This window comes from Apteryx mantelli, chromosome 3 (assembly GCF_036417845.1).
Source record: "Apteryx mantelli isolate bAptMan1 chromosome 3, bAptMan1.hap1, whole genome shotgun sequence".
Lineage (NCBI taxonomy): Eukaryota > Metazoa > Chordata > Aves > Apterygiformes > Apterygidae > Apteryx > Apteryx mantelli.
Window position 1 is genome coordinate 19,123,872 of NC_089980.1, and position 20,562 is coordinate 19,144,433.

Here is a 20,562-nt window from a genome sequence, read left to right on the forward strand (position 1 = left end):
TGGATTTGAACCAGATGAAGACAGACAGGCAACCTGGGGGATTAAAATCTTAAACGGCTTGCAGTGCAGGCCAGCAAGGGCTCTTATTTCTCACTGTTTTGGATGAAAAGCTAGCCCTCAGTTCTAACACCAACGCTGTTTGGTTTTGCTTGTGCTGCAGCCAGACAAGCAATATAGCACCAAATGAGGTGTGAATTCACTCATTCGTTTCAATGCAGTGAATGTTCAGATAGGCTTTGGTCATGCAAACCCCGAAACTTCAAAGCCAGTTTTCTCCAAAGCAGTTATTTTCATTATCAAGTCAAAATGTAAAACAGAGCCAGACCTTTGGCTTCTATAACATCAGCTCATGTCACCGGTACAACGCAAAGAAACCTTTAAGCTCCCCAAAAGGGGCAGCGAAGTATTCCCTCAGCCACAGGGGAGGCGCCCGCTCCCCTGTGGCAGCTGCAAGGCATTTCCACTCGCCCCCAGTAGCGCAGCAGCTCCTGAACACACTCTGCGCCAGCGATGCCCAGTCTCCAGGTGTGACGCCACTCTGTAAACACACGCAGTAAATCCCAAGCAGCCAAGCCACGTTCGACAGCAGCACTTGCAGACACACACCACCAGCCAGTAAAAACCTGCCAGCATTCCCCTGGCAAACTGGGGACAACCCATGACAAGGTGATGAGCATGTGGAGCCCTTCTGGAGGGACTCACAGTCCTCCATCATCCCACAAACAAAGTCCCTCCATCCCCAAGCAACAAACAAGAGGTCAGAAGGTGGCTATGCAGAGGCTGGGGGCCAGCAGGGCTGAAGGAGCAGACGTGCCCTCATCTGAGGCACCTCCTGCTGTACCAAAAGTAAAGGAACATCTCGGCGGCTGAACACCACCAGGATCTGAGGGCCAATCCAGGTGCGCTCTCCTCCTCAGCCATGCTTTCCCCTTCCCCTCTTACCTCTCCTAAGCACAGCTATAAATCACACATGCTCAGGAAGCTCACAGCTGGAACGCACCCAAGGCAGGGGAGGTCAAGCAATCAATGAGAAAATATCCCTAAGGTGATTAAGACATTTGGCCATCTTTATCGCATAAATAACTGCATCAGAAATAGCATAAGTGCCTAAATTTCTCCTCTGTTTTAAAACAATCGATCTCCTTAAAATCCTGGTCTTCAAGTATCAGTCATGAAATAGATTGCCAGTTACGAAAATGATAGGGGAGGTCTGCCTCTCTTCGAAGAGAGAGTCAGAGCCAACCTTGAGTTCGTCTCTGCCCAAACTTAGAGTTGTTACTTGCAGTTTAGCCTCATAAATATTTCAGATGTCTCTTGGGCTACCCTATCTCTTCTTACGCTGTCAGGCACAGGACAGCTATGCCAGAGAAAAATAAAGAAAGAGCAACAAATGCCCTGAGTGGAATTCTTAGCATTTTTTTTAAGGGTAGGAAACAGAATGCTACTTTTCCCCAATATTCACATTCTCTCTTCCACAAACAAACAAACATCGGGTTTTGGGACTGATTTTGTGGATGTGATCTGAAAGTAAAGCTATCACCCAAAATCTAGGTAGAAAATAAGTCACAGAATAAATTCTGCAGCAATGTAGGAAAAAAAGCATTAATAATTCTAATCCAGCATGTGTAAGGCCAATGGTATCCTGGGCTGCATCACGAAGAGTGTTGCCAGCAGGTCGAGGGAGGTGATTCTCCCCCTCTACTCAGCCCTGGTGAAGCCACATCTGGAGTACTGCGTCCAGTTCTGGGCTCCCCAGTACAAGAGGGATGTGGCACTACTGGAGCAAGTCCAGCGAAGGGCCACAAAGATGCTTAGGGGACTGGAGCATCTCTCTTATGAGGAAAGGCTGCGAGAGCTTGGCCTGTTTAGCTTGGAGAAGAGAAGGCTGAGAGGAGATCTTATCAACGTGTACAAGTATCTGAAGGGAGGGTGTCGAGAGGATGGGGCCAGACTCTTTTCAGTGGTGCCGAGCGACAGGACGCGAGGCAATGGGCACAAACTGAAACACAGACACTTCCATCTTAACATGAGGAAAAACTTTTTCACTGTGAGGGTGACAGAGCACTGGAACAGGTTGCCCCGAGAGGTGGTGGAGTCTCCTTCTCTGGAGATATTCAAAATGCGCCTGGATGCAATCCTGTGCAATGTGCTCTAGGTGACCCTGCTTGAGCAGGGGGGTTGGACTAGATGATCTTCAGAGGTCCCTTCCAACCTCAGCGATTCTGTGATTCTGTGATTGAAGTCAACAAGCTTAAGCAGAATATTCCAACAGCTCTGATTATATCGTAGTAATGATAAGCCTATATCCTGCTGTGCAGCCGTGGCTTTGTTGGAGGTGTAACCGAGCTTCAGCCTACCAGCTTTATTCCCCAAAGTCTGCATAGAGCTTAACAAGCTCTCTTCCTCAGTTTAGTGCTTTAGTTTCTACATAAACACCTCTGTATTGTTTTTAAAGCAATTTAGTTTGAACTGTCAGTCATTTGGGCTGCCACAGCTATTTGCAAGTGCATGTGACACCAATAGCGCAGCTTCCCTGGACTCCAGAGGTAGTCTTTCAAGTGCAATTACATCCTTCAGGCATCCGTCACCTCCACTAAAGAGAAGCTTGGCCCTTACAGTTATTAACACTTTCTAATCTCTCACTACCACTGGATAAAATAGTTTTGATGTACTTACATCCTAGCACACGTTACTGCCTTCCCCTCAATCTGGCATTTATAAATTATACATACGCTTTCTTAATTATAAGCCAGTCAAAGAAGGAAGAAAAAAAAAACCAACAACAAATAAAACACCCTCCACAGCAAAAAGCCTGCTTATGGCCCTGCATCAGTAAGTGCAGATGAGTGATCACGCAGGCGTTTCCCCTCCAAAGTTACCCTTCGCATTATCCCAGTTTACTCTGCTTCACGTCCATACAAAATTCTGTCAGTTCCCACGCTGACCCTGCACAGATGTCAGGTAGTTGGACCAAACGTTCCTGCATCTGACCCCATTGTTAACATGATTTAAATTAATTGAAAAAAGGAAAGAAATGCAATTTTTTTTGTTCAGAGGGTATAGCGTCCTGTTACCTTCTCACTTCTGCAGCATTCTTGCTACCAAAGCTCTGCACACGTACAGTTCTTCTCAGCACAGAGAAATAAGGCCCCCAAAACTTCATCCATAGAACACTGCAGCTTGCTTAATCTCAACAATTTAAAAAATGGAATCCTAATTTTTGAGAAAAATCATATTTTCAGTGACCCAAAATTAAAACTCTCCTAAGGTACCTACCCAAAACCCACTAGCAAAGTAGCACTGACAGCTCTGAGTGGGCCGTTACCATCTTTGATCAGTAGGTCATGCTCCTCAGAGGCGGGTTTTCAGCACAGCAGACAAGAGCCCCAGGGTCTGACCCAGTCAAGTCTGCACCATAGTGCCAGCGCTGCCCCTGCTTTCCTTTGCCACTTCTCCCCACTTTCTCCGCATTTCAGTTTCAGAGATGTAAAACATGGATAATTTTTCTCTGTCACACAGCAGTCTTGTAAGACTGGGTTAACAAAGAACGTGTGGGGCTGCAGTATTTTTGACCACAAAAATGGTCAGTGCTTGATATTTCTGTACAGTGAAGTGTCTTTTCAGTTGTTTTAAGCCAGCACCACGGAACAGAGACCCACTACCTTCTGGCCTTTAACAGCAGACATAGATCCTGCTTGCAAGTAATTGTGGATGTAAAACTGGAGGGTAACTGATGGAAGATGATTTGCGCACCTGAGTTAGGGAGTGATAAGAAGAGATGACTTGTCTACAGTAACTACCACAGAAGTTCACAGAAAGCCTAGTGGGGAACCACGTTTTTCTGACTTCTAGATTGTTTTTACTACCAGACTGTACTCTCTAATACAATGAGAGGCAAGAAGAACTTTACTTTTTTTCCCCTTAAGTCTAAAATACCTACATAGGAAAAACTGCAAAGAACTCATTTAGTCTGCTCTGACCAGAAGGTGCTAAACTGACCAAGGTACAATTATTTACAGAAGCAACAAAAATAGCTTCTACTACTTTTAGTAACTGGAAACCTAGGTAGCCTAGGTAGTGCATCAAGGTAGTGACAGAGGAAAAAAAACCTGTCAATTCTTCCCTGTGACTGGGAACTAGCCTTGTGACAGAAACTCCTACAGCCACATGCGTACAGAGCCAACTGCCTGGTTAAAAACAAAAAGATCAAACAACAACAACAACAACAACAACAGGATTTTACACAACAACCAGCTCATACAAGTTATAAATATGTTTTTATCCTCCTGTAATATTTCTAGCCTTTACAATTTCATCACTTGGAAGCTGGCAGGGGCTACTAATATGGAAACAACATATGCAGAGATCTACTGAAGTAAATAAAAAATGGTGACAATATAACGATGTGTCAGTCTGAAGAGACTGGGACATTAGTTTGGACTGAGCAAAATTTACATTGAGCAAGGCCATATACATACTGCAGTTTTATTTACAAAGTTATAAGTCTTTCTTTGAATAGAAAATGTAGTAGAAGAATCCCTTTGAAAAGCACTCAATACTTTTTTTTAAACATCATACGATATTAACAACTATACTTCTTCTGCTTGTGTCTTAAAGGCAGAAATATTGAAATACTGTGGTTTATTTTCTTTCACTGTAAAAAGAATCCCTGGAAGACTTTAAATTTACATTTCTTCTTCAACAGTATAACTGATAACGTCACAATCACTCAAAAAGGTGAAATTACAATTAGCATTCATCAACAGAAGATGTAACCTCCATTTTAAAATAGCTTCTGAACTAATCACAAACACTAAGCATTATGAAGGCGAACCATTAAAACTGGTGTTGGAGCTGAGACTCATTTTGGTTTTATACATGTACCGGCTATTAACAAGGTCTGAGCAGGCAGCACCGAGGCCAGCACCTATCCTGCCTTAGGATTTGTATTGCTGCTTTTAGCGTTCAGACTTAGAAATTCTAGAAAAGATGGATTACTCCTCCTGTGACATAAACAAACTCAGCTAGGCCGTTGTCAACAACAACAACATTTTCAGTAACTAAGGCTTGCTCAGGGCAATTTTTGTGACAATCAAATTATTTCAGTTAGGAAAGCTACTCTGAACCGATACCGTTGTTTTGGTACATCCTGAAATATAAATGCTGCTTATATAGCTACAGAAGTGCTTGAAGTGGTTATGCAGCTATTTCCGTGAAAGCGACTCTAGGTAAGGCACTTCTGCACTGCTATTTCCTGCCTATATGGAAGAATAGGTGCTGTACGACATTGACTGCAATGGCACGGCTTAAACAGGGAAGCTGCCGCATATAGATGAGGCCTGAGTATACATATATGTATATTGCTTGTTCAGCAAAATCAAGTCTGAAAACTCAATGTGACACAAGGAGTTCCAGTTTTAATGAAGGGGATGCATTTGGTCATCTGAATTCTACACAGCCTGGGTCAACAAGCCTCTGTCTGTATAAAAAACAAAAAACCTGATTTCTGTTGAATAAAATTCCCTTCAACTGTAGAGTGAAGTCTTGGGGCTTGATTCAGTGTTTGGCATTATACCATGAGATACTTTTACTACTTTAAAGCTACTTAATCTGTCAGTGATGTGCTGCTGGTGGTTGTGGGGGGGGGGGGGGGGGGGAAGAAAGAAAGAAAGAAAAAAGATTCGTGGCCCTGCTAAAGCTGTGCTGCAAGCCGCTGAGAGTAAGGAAGAGTGGTCAAGATTTGTCCCTTATTAGCAACAACATGCTCTTTCAGTTGCTCATTGTCAGTATCCCGACTTCACCTTCTCATCCGGAGAAAGTCCAGCAATGTACACCGATTTCATATAGACACACTGTATTTCGGACCATACTATGCACAGATGATGCTGACTTTTCTATCACGTTACCAGCTTCCAGAAATGTCTGCCCTCCTTTAACTTCTTTTTATACAGAACATCCCTCGCTCATAGCAAAATAGAAGTTAAGACCCCCAGCAATAGAATATGTGCTAACCAAAGAGATGATGTCAGTAGAAATACAAGAAGGCTTCATGCCTGTTCCCTGAAACAGTTATTTTTGGTTGGCACATGGGCTGCTCAGATTTAGGTCACTGTTTTTGTATCTCTAAACCCAACAGAATGTGTCTTGTATAGACCGTAGGGGTTTTATCAACCATAAGAGAGACAGTTCTCACAGGGAGGTGGACATAAACAAGGTAAGGTAAATCTCAGCCTTCCTATAGTCAAAAGTAGCCCAAGGAACAAATTTTACCACTTTGCTGACTTTGTCATTAATTGCAAATCGAGCCAGCACCCTCCCTTTGACAGCTGTTGCTAAAACAAGAAGTATTATCTTTCACAGTAGATGCTCTACTTCTCTAAAATTCATTTCAGACAAATTTATTCTGCTTACAGAATTCAGAAAGTCAGCATTTTTTTTCCAGGAGGCAGCAGACTTTGTACATTTTAAATGCTTTATCAGGGTCCATTCCAAACAACAGGACTGAGCCTACGGGCAAAAATTTCCATATTCCTGTTTCCTAGACATGTCAGTAGGAAAGGAGACAAGGGACTGTACCGTCATCTGCAGTGGTACTATGTCAACATCATCCATGCTACCAGCACTACGGAAATTGCTGATGACAGGCAGGATGAGCACCGAGGACCACGAGAGGGTAAGCCACAAACTGAACACACAGGTAACATGCCTATTTTTACTGTCATCTTCCCTTGTGATACAGCCTCTCTTGAGGCAACTACAGCAAAAAGAGGCTATGATAACAGATGGGAAGCATCAGATAGAGAAATGTATCTAGCAGCCCTCTGCTCCAAAAATACACTCACACACACGACACGTGGAAGTACAAACTGAAACAAGCAAGCAGTTCCAGGCAGAAGGAAAGGGGTCTGGTTTCCAGCGGCCTTCCCCCGGTACACTCGCCAGCATCGAATAGAGGAGAAAGTTACCGTCTTTTTACCTGTAATCACAGGCTTTAATAAAACCCCTGTCTTCTATCCAAAGACCTTTTGTTGTAAAACCCATAGAAATGAACAGCTTTTGAGGCTTCCATCTCGGTAAGCTTTGGTTGAAATTGTCTGCCCAAACTTTGCAATACAATGCTGGATTTGGTGGCCAGACAGACAATTTTTTAAAGATCCCATGAGAACTTTTTCCCTATGAAACAAAGCTAAAAATAAGGGAGAAGCTCAAGGCTCAAAACTGAAAATACAAGGTAACTCGCTATGAACGCTGACAGCATGGCCCCATCAACCACAACAGCGTTGTGCGCTCAGGGGAAAAGGGCTGTCCAAACTCTTCAGAAAAAGGACAGAGGAGCTAATGATGCTGGTCTGAAGCTGTGACACTTTGAAGAGGTAACGTGGCACAGAGTTGCCTGACAGACACACAGGGAGCAGATGACATGCCGGGGCAGTCAGACTGCACTGTCCTTTCCAAGCTTTCCACAGTCATACTCTGGCCCTCTCCCGCTGCACAGCAGCGAGCTTCCAGTTTCCGCAGCATTTACCCCAGGAAAGAGGGGAGAGAAGTGTGGGGGCAGGAAGGAAGAGCTGCTCTTTTTTGCTAGACAGTTTTACTGCCACAGACTAAAGGAGGCATCATGTCTCAAGTACTAGGTGTTTACAGTGGTAGGAGAAGTACAGGTATTAGCCCACTATCTTCTCAGTCCTCTCAGAAAATCCCATGATTACATCAGCCACTTTGAGAATTCAGGGTGTTAAAATGACTCTTGGCTATCTTTTAGTTCAGACTGAAAAAATCAAATCACATGTATTATATGAAATAAGGAATCCATGGAAAAGAAAGTAACTTCTTTTCCATGACGCAGACAATTTTAAAGCTGTATTCTGAAAGGGTGTTGCGGCACTGAAGCTCCTAAGGCAGACACCTAAAAGGAGGAGGGTAAACGATTTTAGCAAGAAAACTGAAAATAAAAGCAAAACCTACAACCCCAAAGAAGTCTCTTCTCTACACACACAAACCCCAATATAGGAGAAGGAAAGCACCATCACCATGAAAGATCCTCTTAATAGAAAAATGTTACTGTTAACAGGAACCATCCTAAATACACCTCAAAAACTACAAGTTACAATATGCTAGATTCTTTCACTTTTTGTAGTAAGAGAGGAAGTGGTGAAAAATGGGTCAGGACTTTCCTTTTTTTTTTTTTTTAACCAAAATCAAACAAAGGAATGCAAGAGAAAGTTTTATGAATGTTCACTTGCTTGACTTAAAGGCACTTATTCCAAGTACTCCATCCAGTTAAGATCGGCATTTGAAGGGGAAAAAAAAAAAAAAAAAAGAGTTCAGAAATCTTGTTCTCTTGAAAGTCTTCCACAGCCTTATACAACTACTGCCCAGGCTACTTACAGGAAGAGGCAAACCACTAAATCAGTTTTCCAGGAGTCAGTAGCTATTACCAGAAGAAACATGCAGGCGAGCAGTTAACAGCAAGCCAGCAGACCCAGCCGCCTGCTAAGATGGCCTGAACTGTGACTCAGGAACAGCAATAGCATCAGGTGCTACTAGGAGCTGTCAAGGTTAAGTCCTCTAATAAAATACATTTACATCAGCAACAGGCTGGTTTTGGAAATTCACAGGCTGCTGAGTTAGATCTTTACTGGAAAAGAGAATTAAGCTGTTTTGACAGCTCCTTTCTGTTCTTTTAAGTCTCCTCCTATGTCCCGCCATACACAACAGGGTTCAGAGTTTACTTAATGAGCAGTCGCTGAAAGCCAAGGAAGTTCACAACGCCTGCTGAGTGGCAGCGTACCATGTGCTGCCAACTGTATTCAGTGGTCCAGATTCTCCAACTACTTTGTTTAATATGGCTTTTGATATTAACAGCACTGGCTATGCAAATACATTTCCCCCGGCACAGCTGAGAGGGGAAAGTCAGTTTATGGCATGGGATTTAAAAGCACGGGCACCAATTAGCCAGCCTTAGCCCTGAAGAAAGCTCAAGACGGTCATCATCTTAGGGCGTCAGGCAGCAACATATACAATGGAGAGTCCGGAGCTGACTTAGGCAGTGTCTTTGATCTGCCTGGGCTAAAGGAAAGGATATGCAGTGTGCCCACAGGCTAAGGTGAGTATATGCTCCCAGCAAAGGTGTTGACCCATCAGAACACACACATCTCCCACCTAGGCTTCCAGTACCACCTCTCCGCCAGCCCCAGACACACTGACCCATCAGACAACAGCACAGAAGCAAACGCTTCTTCTGGGCAAAGAAAGGAAGCAGTGAACATGGAGGCCAATTGATCATAAGGGTGTTTGCGGAGATGCTAGCAGGGAAGCAAGCAGCAGTAATGGAAAATATACAGGTCGAAACTGAGGTGATATGGTGGAGTTTTAAAAGGCCACTGACTGTTTTGAGTCAGGTGTCCCTGGAACTAGAGATTATTTTGCCCTTGTGATGTTCAGTCAGCACTGAAGCTATTTAGCTATTTTTCAAAACATAACTATTAGAAAAGAAAAATCAAATTCATGAGTGTGCTATTAGCCACTGATAGAGCAGCTCACCTAAAATGATGCCCACAAAAAAGCTGTAACAGCCTGAGCATGCACTTGAAATAAAACCTGAAACCAGTTTATTCTAAAATTAATACACAGACCCACACAGAGATCACAGTTCAGTAGCTGCAGAGTCTGCCCTTAACTTTGGAGTAATCCTCAAGAAAGTCATCTTAAATAATAATAAAATAGAAATAAAAAGAAGTCTCAAAAACAAAACTATACACTACAAAGAGAACCTCAACAGGCAAAGAAGAAAAAAGCCTGCACTGCTTATCTTCATAGGATTATAGGGAGCTGGAAACAGTGGTTCAGAAGAGCCTTCTGCACTTCTGATTCATCTCAAAGACTTGTGCATTTGGAAGCCCTGCAATGGCAGCACAGGGCACTGACTCACAGTCCGGACCATCTAGTTGCAGCAGTTTAAGAGGCTACTGCCTGCAGCTGTGCGTCTCGCCCCTCTGGCAGGTGTCCCCCCGCCGCTGCGCTGCGGCAGGAGGGAGCTGCGGGGGCTCCTCCACCACTGCCGTTCACAGCTCACTTCACAAACCTGAAGCTGATGGCAATTAACACTAACACACCAGGCAATCCAACTGTTGCCCTACCTCCGCTTCGGGGCAGAGGAAGACTACTGCTAAAGGACAGTGACATCTCCGCTCTTGAATCCAGAAAGCCTCATGAGTCAGAGCGTTTAGCCACCAGCAATGTTAGTTAAATTTCTACTAATTTTAGCTCATGCTTAATCCACAGCTCCCAACTCCCTGCAATGCCTTTCTAGGTGCCCAAAGCCACAACTATCCTATTCCTCAACTGCCAAAACATACAGCTTCTCACCTGAGAGGCTCTGATGCAGTTACACAAACTACATGCTGCAGAAATACATTTTTCAAATAAAAAGGCAACAACAGGAAGAAAGCAAGGACTGCTATATTCACCCTCACACTGTGTGCATATCTTAAAATAAAGAACAGAAGTTCAGCTGCATAGTTCCTGTATTTCAGGGTCCACTCCAGGACACGCAGCAGACAGGCTCATGTGCAGGGGGACATCCCACAGCAAGGTAACAAACAGCCTGCTAGAACCAACTTCTACCCCGCCAAGTAAAAGGAGAAGGAGAGGCAAAGGAAACACACACACACACACACACACACACCCCTACACACACTTCACACAATCCCATCAGAGTAAACTGAGAAAGCTTTTAAAAGTAAACACCCTCCCCCCGGCCCAGCCCAGCCCTCCCGTATTCTCAGAAAGCCACACAGGCAGAATGCTTTTACTGGGGTAACTGAAGAGTTCATTTTATAAGAAGAGTTTCCTCAGACTTAATCAACCTTACCAGCCTCCTCCTCCTCCTCTCCTTATTCACACTAAGCTGTGAAAGGGGCTTCAGCTCTCTCCAACCAATTAAAAACTAATTGAAGTAACAGACTGGCACCATAAAGCCTAAGCAGTCAGAGACTGAAGACTTGGCTCAGCAGAGGCCTACGCAGTATCATAATATTTCATTTTATTTAACCTCATAACACTGAAAGAGCAGAAAGGAGTATTCACGGGGATCCGATCCTGCAAAAATTTATCTTTATTCCAGTTCAAATCCACTGGGCTCAAAGGAACAGTACCCATATTTTACAGTATGCATGCAACAGAGCCTGCAGGAACAGAGCCAGGTTTTATTTATTTGTAAAGCAGCATGAGGAAGTTACACACACACACACACACACACACACAGTCTCTCAAAAACAGAGCTGTGTTAGCACATCAAGTTAGTGTATTTTTTATTTATTCAAGGAGACGTCCTCATCCCTTTAAATGAATAAATGACAGACTATTAAGATGGATTTGTCTACAGTTGGCTGTAACCTAATCTTTTCTGCTTTAGACTCAATTCTTTTGTTATTGCTCGGGTGGTAAACTAAGTCAATAAATTGCTGAAAAGAATTCTGTTTCTCAAAGACAGAGAAAACCCACAGCAAGTCTTTATGACAAACTCCTATCTTTCCACATTATAAATACTAAACTTTGTGCCTGGTTGTACCAACAAGGTCTTGTAGGGACTGTATCCACAGCTTCAAATGCTCCCAAAGCGCTACTGCAAATAAAAAATGTGTGTAAGTATGCAACACTGACAATCTGGAAGAGGCAGCAGCAGGAACATTTCGCATGCATTCATACTTCCCGTACCAAAATGTCTTCACTGCACACAATATGCTACCAAGCCAGAAAAGGAACAGGCACTTTAGATGAGAAACCCCTAACCTGTGGTCCAGGGAACAGACAGAAGGAGGTAAAAGGGGTCAGGAGGAGAGCTTGGTAAGGTAGGGAACGAAAGCGGCTGGCATTACAGAGTCAGGACTGGCGGACACTCTCCTGACAGAAAGCAGGCAGAGAGCCCAAAGGAGCAGAACTACATTTCAGAAATCAAGGATTTTCTTTTGGGTACAAGGGGAAGAGAGATGGAAGCTGGCAGAGGAGAACTGCTTTTGCACGTGGACAATAAATGTGTTTTAATTGGCTGCAGGAAGCAAGGGACAAGACTGACCTGCAAAACAGCTGGTGGCGATTATTTGGAAAGAAATAATTTTGATGCATAATTTCAGCCCTCAGTCTTCAATCAAAACTCAAAGCTAATGTAGAAGAAAATACTGAAATATTTTTACAGATGGGTATGATTGGTGTAGAATCAGAGATCCCAATGAGGAGTGTGAGGCCACAGTAGCATTTAACTGAGAAGGAGGAAAACAGCTAGAAAGCAGGGGAAATTGCAAGAAGCTTTCCTTACACAAGCTATACTTCTTGCAGCATACCTACAGGGCCAAAGTGCAAATGTAAACCCAATCAAAAGCGCAGCAGAACAAGCCCAGTATAAAAAGCATGATTCACAGCAAAACTAACCCAAGATTTCCTGAATCCATCTGCAACTGTGCCTCTTTCTTGTCACACGTTTCCAAGTGATTATCCTTGATAATTAAAAGCACTTAAGTGCTCACAAAATTCCCTCTTAATGGCCATGCAAAGCAAGGGAAGGAATTGAGTAATTTGACAGGCCTGACCCTGTACAGGCAACCCCCAACTATTCCTACAGCAACCAGTTAACACCAGTTCTTTCAGTGGCTTTCAGCACTGAGGAGCTTGCTGGAAAGCAGGGACCAGAAGGCAAACAGACTGGCGTGAACCGTGGAATCTCAAAAAGCTCATTTCTCTCCCATGCACAATGCATGCCAAATCTTAAGACTCCTGCAGCATCCAGTTATCAAACTACAATAGAAGAGAAAAACAGATGGCTAAAGCCTTTACGAGAAAAAGATTTAAACATTACTTCATTTCCAAAAAAGAAAGCTATATATTTGAAAATATAGAACCTACTTGAGACCATACCTAATCGATACAAAAATAGGCGACTTGCCTCATGGAAATGAAGCCTGTCTTCAGTTAAGGCAGTGCACGTGAAAAGTTTAACCCCTTTAGAACACTACAGCTTGTTGTATTTTTAAGCAAATTTTAAAAGCAAAGTAGTTCACAAACAAGATGAGAGGCATTACATACATTGTAAGAAGCCACACATTTCTTCATCCTTAAAATAGCTGCTGAATGGCAGATCCTGTAGAAAAACCTCTTAACGTTTACTCTTTTCGAGTGCTTTTAAGCAATTAACAGCTACGTCCAGGTGAGCAGCTTCCTTGTGGGAAGAGAAACTGTTACAAAAGCATCTAATGGGCAGCAACATATTAGGAGCTTGGCAACCTCAATCCTGCAAGAGTCAAGCCATTCTCAGTGGAAATCAGGTGATTGATATGGCAGTATCACACTGAAGCTCCTCTTAGGCCCCTGACTTGCAAGATACCACACAAAATAAGGCACATAAAAGCCATCCTGGAGAGTGCACATGTTTTGTGTTAGATGCTTCATGGGCTCTACAGAACAGCTATCACAGCTTCAGGTCCAAGTACTGGAAACGATCTTGTGCCTAAAAGCAAGGTGAGGCTCTCCGGTGAGGTTCCTCTGCCGAGCCTGCTCCTCACACAGGCCTCCGGCAGCCAAGAGGCCCCAGGGAACAGGAGAGCGCCGTGCAGGGCTGGCGGGCACCCCACCGGATCAGCGGGAGGCCCGCACCTCTCTGAACTGACAGCTGGACTGGCAGCAAACCCAAAGGCCTCGCAAACAGCGCAAGGTGCTAGCGCTCGGGCACCTGGCTCAGGTGCGCTGCGCTCGCCTGCCAGAGACACCCAGCGCGCTCAGACCCTGCGCAGCGGCACTCCGCTCCGACAGCACGCATCAGTAGCAAATGCATTGCCCCCACCCCACCCCACCAGGTATGTATTCAGTGGCGTAAGCGAAAGACGTAAAATGGTTTTTAGTCTCTATTCAATAGGTCTCCCCTGAGAATAAGCAGAGAATTAACTCTCTCCTACCATGCACAGCCCTTCCAGGCCTGGACTGCAGCTCACTGGCAAGGCCAAGCGGAAAATCCTGGGCTGCCCCAGCTTATTCCAAGGGTAAGCAGAGGATGACAGGTTTGAGCACTGCCAAGCCTTTCATAAATCAAGTGCTTATATGATTAAATCAAAGCATTACGTTTTCACGGTAGCAGGAGTCACTAATCCATATTAAAGACCAAGGCTATGTTTATTTATTTTAAATGAAAGGCTCTACATGAACTAACTGCTCCATTTTTCAAAGGTCCTGAGCAGCCACAACAATCAGGTCTGGGTCAGTGGGAGCAGCCAGAATGCTACAGAAGTGACATGGTTCCACTAAACCACCTGAAAATAAGGTTTTGCTAACAAAACAGTGATAACACTGGACACTCCATCACAACCTGTCCCACCAACAACCACCACTGAAAAGCATTCATCTGAGAGCAGCGGTCTTTAATCATTAATAGGGACAAGCATTAGAAATTATAGAGAACAGAAAAAGCAAGCAAAGGGATTTGCGGCCTATGCTGGGCAAATGCTGCTCTACCTACAGATAATCCTTTTAAAGAATAAAGCAGCAACACCAGGGCGGTAGTGACTTCCCCACGCAGCCAGCATAGCTGCTGCTCTGTTTCTGGAGTTATTTTGAACGCCAAGTAAAAAATTTGGATCAATGCAATGTTCATAGGAGACAGTATTAAAACCTACCAGAAAACCACCTAATTTTGCAAACCGCATCTGATCAGTTATGAAAATATTTCAAACCATAAGCCAGTTTTTGAAGAGTTAGACAAATGAAAGCCTAAAAGAGCATACCAGTTCATAACGCAGCCTGTTCTGGACATGGACAATCCTTGCCTACAGACACATTTCAGTTCAAGTGTGTTTACGACTGCATTGCCATTTATTTTAAAAGATGAATGGAGCATTCTTTTCCTACCAAAACACCGCATTGTTAAAATGCCAGTACATTAAAATAACTCAATGCTTACTATATTTCTATCAAAACACAATTACAGTATGGAACTAGCAGCATACGCTATAGCATCACCACTTTAATATACATTAAAACTGCTTTCAGAAGGGAACAGCACATGCAGTTCATTTCTTCTGTTTTGTTTTCACTTGTGCCAAACTCAGAGACAAGCTTTAGAAATGAAGTAACCACAGCGATTCTGTCAGCACACTCAGAATTGTATCTTCTCCAAAGTTAAAGAAAGGCTTAGTTAAATGTTATCAAAATATATAAATATTTTTTGCTTTGTTTCATAAAGGATTTCCACTTATGGAAGAAATAATGTGTTTTAGATTCATATTTATAGAACATTTTTGCTCTAAGGCTCTCCAAACAAGAGGAAACACAATAAAAAAGCCTATAATCAAATGACTGTGTGGCTGATGTGTCTCCCTACTGTTTTTCCTCCTCCTAAAATTCACCTATATTTCACCACCATACTGTTGTTTCTTCATAACCAATGCAAGCACCAATATTGGATGTCTTTACATTCAAGCGTGTAAAATGAAGATTCAGAAGAACAACCTGCTTTTTTAAAGTTGCTTTCACATTTGAGGTTTTGAAAGGCTGTATCACGACTTCATACACAGGGATTTTGCTAGGCCCTGTAGTTTACGATTAAACAATAGGGTAGTTGTTTCTAAAAAAACCAGGATTGTTCTTTATAAAAACTTTTGTGTGCAACTTTCTTAAATCAAGTGAAAGGAAGTTGCAGATCCAGTCTGAACATTCCCCTGTAACATTCATACTTTAATGCTGAAGCATTCTGTAAATTCACAAGTAAGGAGTGAATCAAAGCGAAAATAAAGGCCCCAACAGGGCAGTTTATGCAAACAAAACATAAAAAGTAATAAACATAATTAATGAAATAGATAAGCAAAATTACTATGGGGAAACTCTTTGGCCTGAGCTAGACAGTAGGTCACAAGAGATAATCACGACAGTCTCAACTTTTAAAACGTTTTTATTTATAGTTTACTCTATGAAATTAAGTTCAACTTCCAAAATGATTCTTTTTTTTTTTTTTTTTCAAATAATCTTTCAAAGCATTTTAGGCAAGAAGATAACTTCTCAAAATTTTTTTTCTCTAACTTGACAGTTTTAAGACAGAGCAGCCAGCAGCCTTCCAGCATATTTGACAGAGATTTCTAACTCCAAGTGATAGGATTTAACTTTGTAGAGGCAATTACTCATAACCAGTGAAAGCAGCCAGTATAAGTGCCAAACTTGCCAACAAGAAGATAAGCCAAGTATTAGAAAGGAGGCTGCAGTTTATTACATGGCAATTTGAACACCTCAGTTCGCAAGGTCTGGAAAGTACTTTCTCTGTACTGACACTACAGGATCACACTAATGTGAGGAATTAAGTCAGTAACATGAATCTTCCAAAGATATAAAATAGCACTTAAGTATCCGTATAATAGGGAACTTTGCTTGACTATTTAAAAGCTGTTTCTAGTCTTCCCCATCATATTTAGTTAAGTTCATTTCACACAGGAAGGAAGATTTGCCTAAGCCAGACCCATACAGTTAACTGTTAGCTGCTGTCTAGTCAGCTCCAAAGTCATCCAACTGGACCATTACAGCACGAAATTCCTGCCTGACTAAAATATCTTAAGACAATTCCTTTCCTTGTTCCTTCCCATCTTTGAATGGGAAGAGGCAAGAGACAGATCCTTGGGAAGGAGAAGACACAATGCACCTTCAGGTTAAAAACGATGAAACCAAAATGAGTATCTACCCCAGATTAAAACAACACAATGTTCAAGGCTGGTCTCAAATGTGTCAGTCAGCTAACAGGAATGTTAGCAGATAACATTCAGCACCAAGAGTTGAGGTGGAAAACAACTCTGGGAAAATATATGTATATTTTTTGGAAAACACTAAATCAAAGGCTCCAATAACAAATGCACTGTTCTGCATGATAGCAGCAATGCCAGCTAAAAAAAAAAAAAAAAATCAGAGTACAAAACAAAGCCAACAGTTCCAAGACGAGTATGCAGCAAAGCACTCATCAAGAGACACAAGCAGCCCACCCTGCTCCTCCTGCAACGGGCAGGCAAGAGAATGAGGGGAGGAAAGACTAATACACATGCACACGCACGCAATGTCCTTCCTTTTTCAGCATCAGCAACTTATTCCACCATCTATGCAGCAACATGAGCCGCTTCTTACCATTTTTTGGTGCACTCGACCATCAGCTCCTGGTAAGAGGCCACAAACTGGAACTTGGATGCATGTTTCCCAACACGCTGCAGTCTTTTCCAAACTGAGGCCATGATGGTGAGAAATATCAGTCCTATTATACAGTAGCAACTCTGGGAATACCAAGGTAGGTTTAAAGAGTGTGTGCGCCCAACACTAGCAGATTTACATACAGACACAGTAAAAACAATGCACAAGATGCTTGAGGGAATGTCTAGGATTCATATTCTGCCTCTCCCGTCTTCACAGTAAATCCTAGTCCAGTTGAACAGATCATCACTGGCCAGGAGCAGCACACAGTACGAGCAGATGAGTAAGTAAAAGACAGAAAGGAAGTTCTCTCATGGAATCATCATTCCTCACATACTAGATGATGTGGAAACTGCAAGTCTGGAAGACAAATCAGACGGGGGAGAAAATAGTGGTTAATATATTACATACTACAGTGCTGCAATTGCATGCGATCTTGTACCTTTCAAGCAACAGCTACAAGAAGCCACAAACACCTACCCCTTTCCCCGTTCCCTCCCCCCTCATCAATTAAATAAATAAGTAAGAACGCAGCAGCAATTTCAGGAATGCAAACCACGAGTCTGTTTGGAAACACATCAACATGTCGTTTTTATCAGCACCATCATAATTGGCAACAACAACAAAAAAGGGCAGGTCAGGGCCACACTGAATCCTTACGAAGCATCTCCGGGAAGCACTGCAAAGTGGCTGAGGTGCTGCCAATATGCACCCAGAGGGAGGGACACCGGGAGATGAAGACAAGTTCTTTGTCTTCAAGCTGATGACAAAAGGTGTAACAGTTGTTTCCTCTCACTTCACCCCCCCTTCCTCTCTCTGAGGAGAAGGAACAGCCAAGCAGCATGCAAGGGAGTGTTAGCACTTAAACGTCTGCGCTGGGATGAGGACCAGGACGAGAGAGTACGGGGCATTTCCTCAGCTCTGGCTGCCCAGGCTTTCCCCTCACTGCAAGATGTTGAAATGGAAACGTCTCTCCCCCCTCCACTGAGAAACCCTCGTCAGAGAGAGGAGAAACCCAGCGGGGTCTGCTCCCTCCAAAGGCAAGCAGCATCCCCGCCGGGTGCGGGGGAAGAAGCCCCAGCACGAGGAGGAAGGGGGAGCCGGAGGCTGCTGCACCTGGCGAGGCGGCAGGGCAGGAGCGCCCGGGGCCGAGGCAAGGGGATAACCCGGGTGCTCTCCCGCCCCCACGGCGCGCCCCGCTCCGCCGCGCCAGCCCGTGTCACCTCCGCGCCCAGCGCGCCGCGCGCCCCCCGCCGCTGCTGCCCGGCGGCCGTTGGGGTTTAAAAATTAAAACGCCAACGGCGGGGCGCGCGGGGCGGGGGGCCGCCAGCGACGCGGGGAGCGGCAGGGAGGGCGGGGGGGGGGCGCGGGGCAGCCCGGGCGGCCCCCGCGAGCCGCGGCACTCACCTGCCCCGGCTCCTCGCACGGGCGGTCCCCGCCGCGCCGCGCCGCGCCGGCACCACACGGCAGCCGAGGGGCAGCGCTGCCGCTGCCCATTACTGCGGCAGCGCCCCGCAGCTGTGCCAGCCCCCCCGCAGCCCCATGGCGAGCACCGGGCACACGCCGCCTTCCTTGGCCGCGCCCTTGCCCCAGCGGGCGACCGGCCAGCCCGCTCCCGCCGCGCCTCACGCCACCACCATCGCCCTCCTGCCGGCGCTGCGCCTCACCCCAACCGCCCCCCCACACCCGCCGCCCAGCGCAACCTACCCCCGCCACGCCATTGGCCCCGCCGCACGCCCTCCGCAGCCCATTGGCTCACCCCCCGCGTCAATCACCGGCGGGCGAAAGGGGCGCTCCTCGCGCAGCGGGGAGAGGCGAGGCGGCGAGGGGAGGGGGAGCTCGCGACCCGCCTCTCCCGCCCCCCAGCTCCATCTTCTCGTCTGATTGGCCGCAGCCCTTGAGGAGGCGGGGCTTCTTGCACGGGAAGGCTATGCGATACGTGAGCGCGGCCGCCCGTCAGCGCCAAAGCGTCCAGCGATTGGCGGCGGCGCTTCCTAAAGCCGCGGGGTGGGCGAGGCGCGGGGAGCGGGCTGTCAGGGGAGGGGCGTGGCCCGCGGCGGCAGCAGCAGCAGCAGGAGTAGCGGTGGCGGTGGAGGGCAGCGGCCCGCGAGGAACCGCCGCGGCCCGGCGGCGGTTGCGGCTGCGGCTGTGCGGGGCGGCGAGCGCGGGCCGGGGCCGCCTGGAAGAGCCCCTTCCCTCGCCAGGATGAGCGGGGCCGGGGCCGCTGGCGGGACGGCGGGGCTGCCCCGGGCACAAAAGCGGCCCCGAGGCGGTCGCCCCCAGGCGCCTCCTGTCAGGTGGGCGCGAGGCGGCCGGGGGGGCGCGGAGCCCCCCGCGGGAGGCAGATCGAGGGGGACCGTGAGGGGGGAAAACAGCCCCGAGCCCTGCCGTGGTAATAAAGGCGCTGGGGCTGAGCGGGTCGCCCTGCTTGCGGAGGCCGGAGCCGCGCGGCCGGGGAGGGGGGAACCCCGCGCGCGGCGCCGCCCTGCGGGGCGCTAATGGTCGGGCCGGTAACGGCTGCTGGTAACGGCTGCTGCCGCCCAGCCCGGCCCACGGCCTTAGCGAGGGCCCCTCTCCTGAGGTGCAGCCGCTGGGTTTGGCATGGCATTTCCCGGTTAAAAAAAAAAAAGTTCTGCTAAATTAAACACGAAAATAAATAATACAGGTAGTGCGATGTCCCCTTGCTGATTTAACTGGATAATAGGCGCTATGAGCTTCGCAGATGCTCAGTTTTAGATGCTCCACACAGTTTCATGTAAAAACGTGCAGGGGAAAAAGCCAGGGGCTCTACCTGGTTCGGGAGCAAGGAGGAGGGATGATTATTTGGGGAAGCGGACTGGGAATTTCCCATAACCATGCTAGCTGAACATTTCACCTGCAATAAAGTGCCGTTAATGGGGTGTCAGTAGCCAGATCTAAACCCTTGATGCTATATTCCAGCATCAATTTAAAACGAAATGGTGGTTTATTCTGGTTCAGAGCATTTGAAGGCATAGGGAGAAAATGCCACATTGCTTGCTGCTTATTTAGCTTTTGAAGGCTTTCCCTACACCCATACAGGTGCAGTAAGTCTTAGATCCCAGAGCACTTTTTGCAACAAGTGGATCCTACAGTCACAATAACCCGGTTATATTAGACCCTTTAGGAGCTAATCCTAAACCTATCAGCCAATTGAGTAAGAAACTAAGCCAGATATCGAGTGGAAGCACAGGGAAATAAGGAAGATAATGCAACGAAGGCCTCCGAGTGGCTGTGAATTGAAGCCTCAGCACTTTGCGGTCCTCTGCGCTCTTCCCCATGACTAACTGAATGGAGCCTAAGCCAGATTGGCAGGCCGGGAAGCTCCTTATCCTTGTCTGC

The 20,562-nt window shown here is 45.9% G+C and overlaps 1 protein-coding gene across 9 annotated transcripts in view; it reads right to left on the reverse strand.

Annotated features, from left to right (window-relative positions):
* The window catches only part of EHBP1 (EH domain binding protein 1), a 223,166-nt gene extending 204,317 nt beyond the window's left edge, over nucleotides 1-18,849 (reverse strand). For all 9 annotated transcript variants that reach the window (XM_067292807.1, XM_067292809.1, XM_067292803.1 and 6 more), the window contains exons 1-2: nucleotides 18,610-18,849; nucleotides 17,143-17,562 (exon numbers count right to left, since the gene is read on the reverse strand). In XM_067292807.1, coding sequence (XP_067148908.1) covers nucleotides 17,143-17,246 — 104 coding nt within the window. In that variant the 5' untranslated portion in view covers nucleotides 17,247-17,562; nucleotides 18,610-18,849. The remainder of the gene's footprint in view (nucleotides 1-17,142; nucleotides 17,563-18,609) is intronic.
* Nucleotides 18,850-20,562: the final 1,713 nt, after the last annotated feature.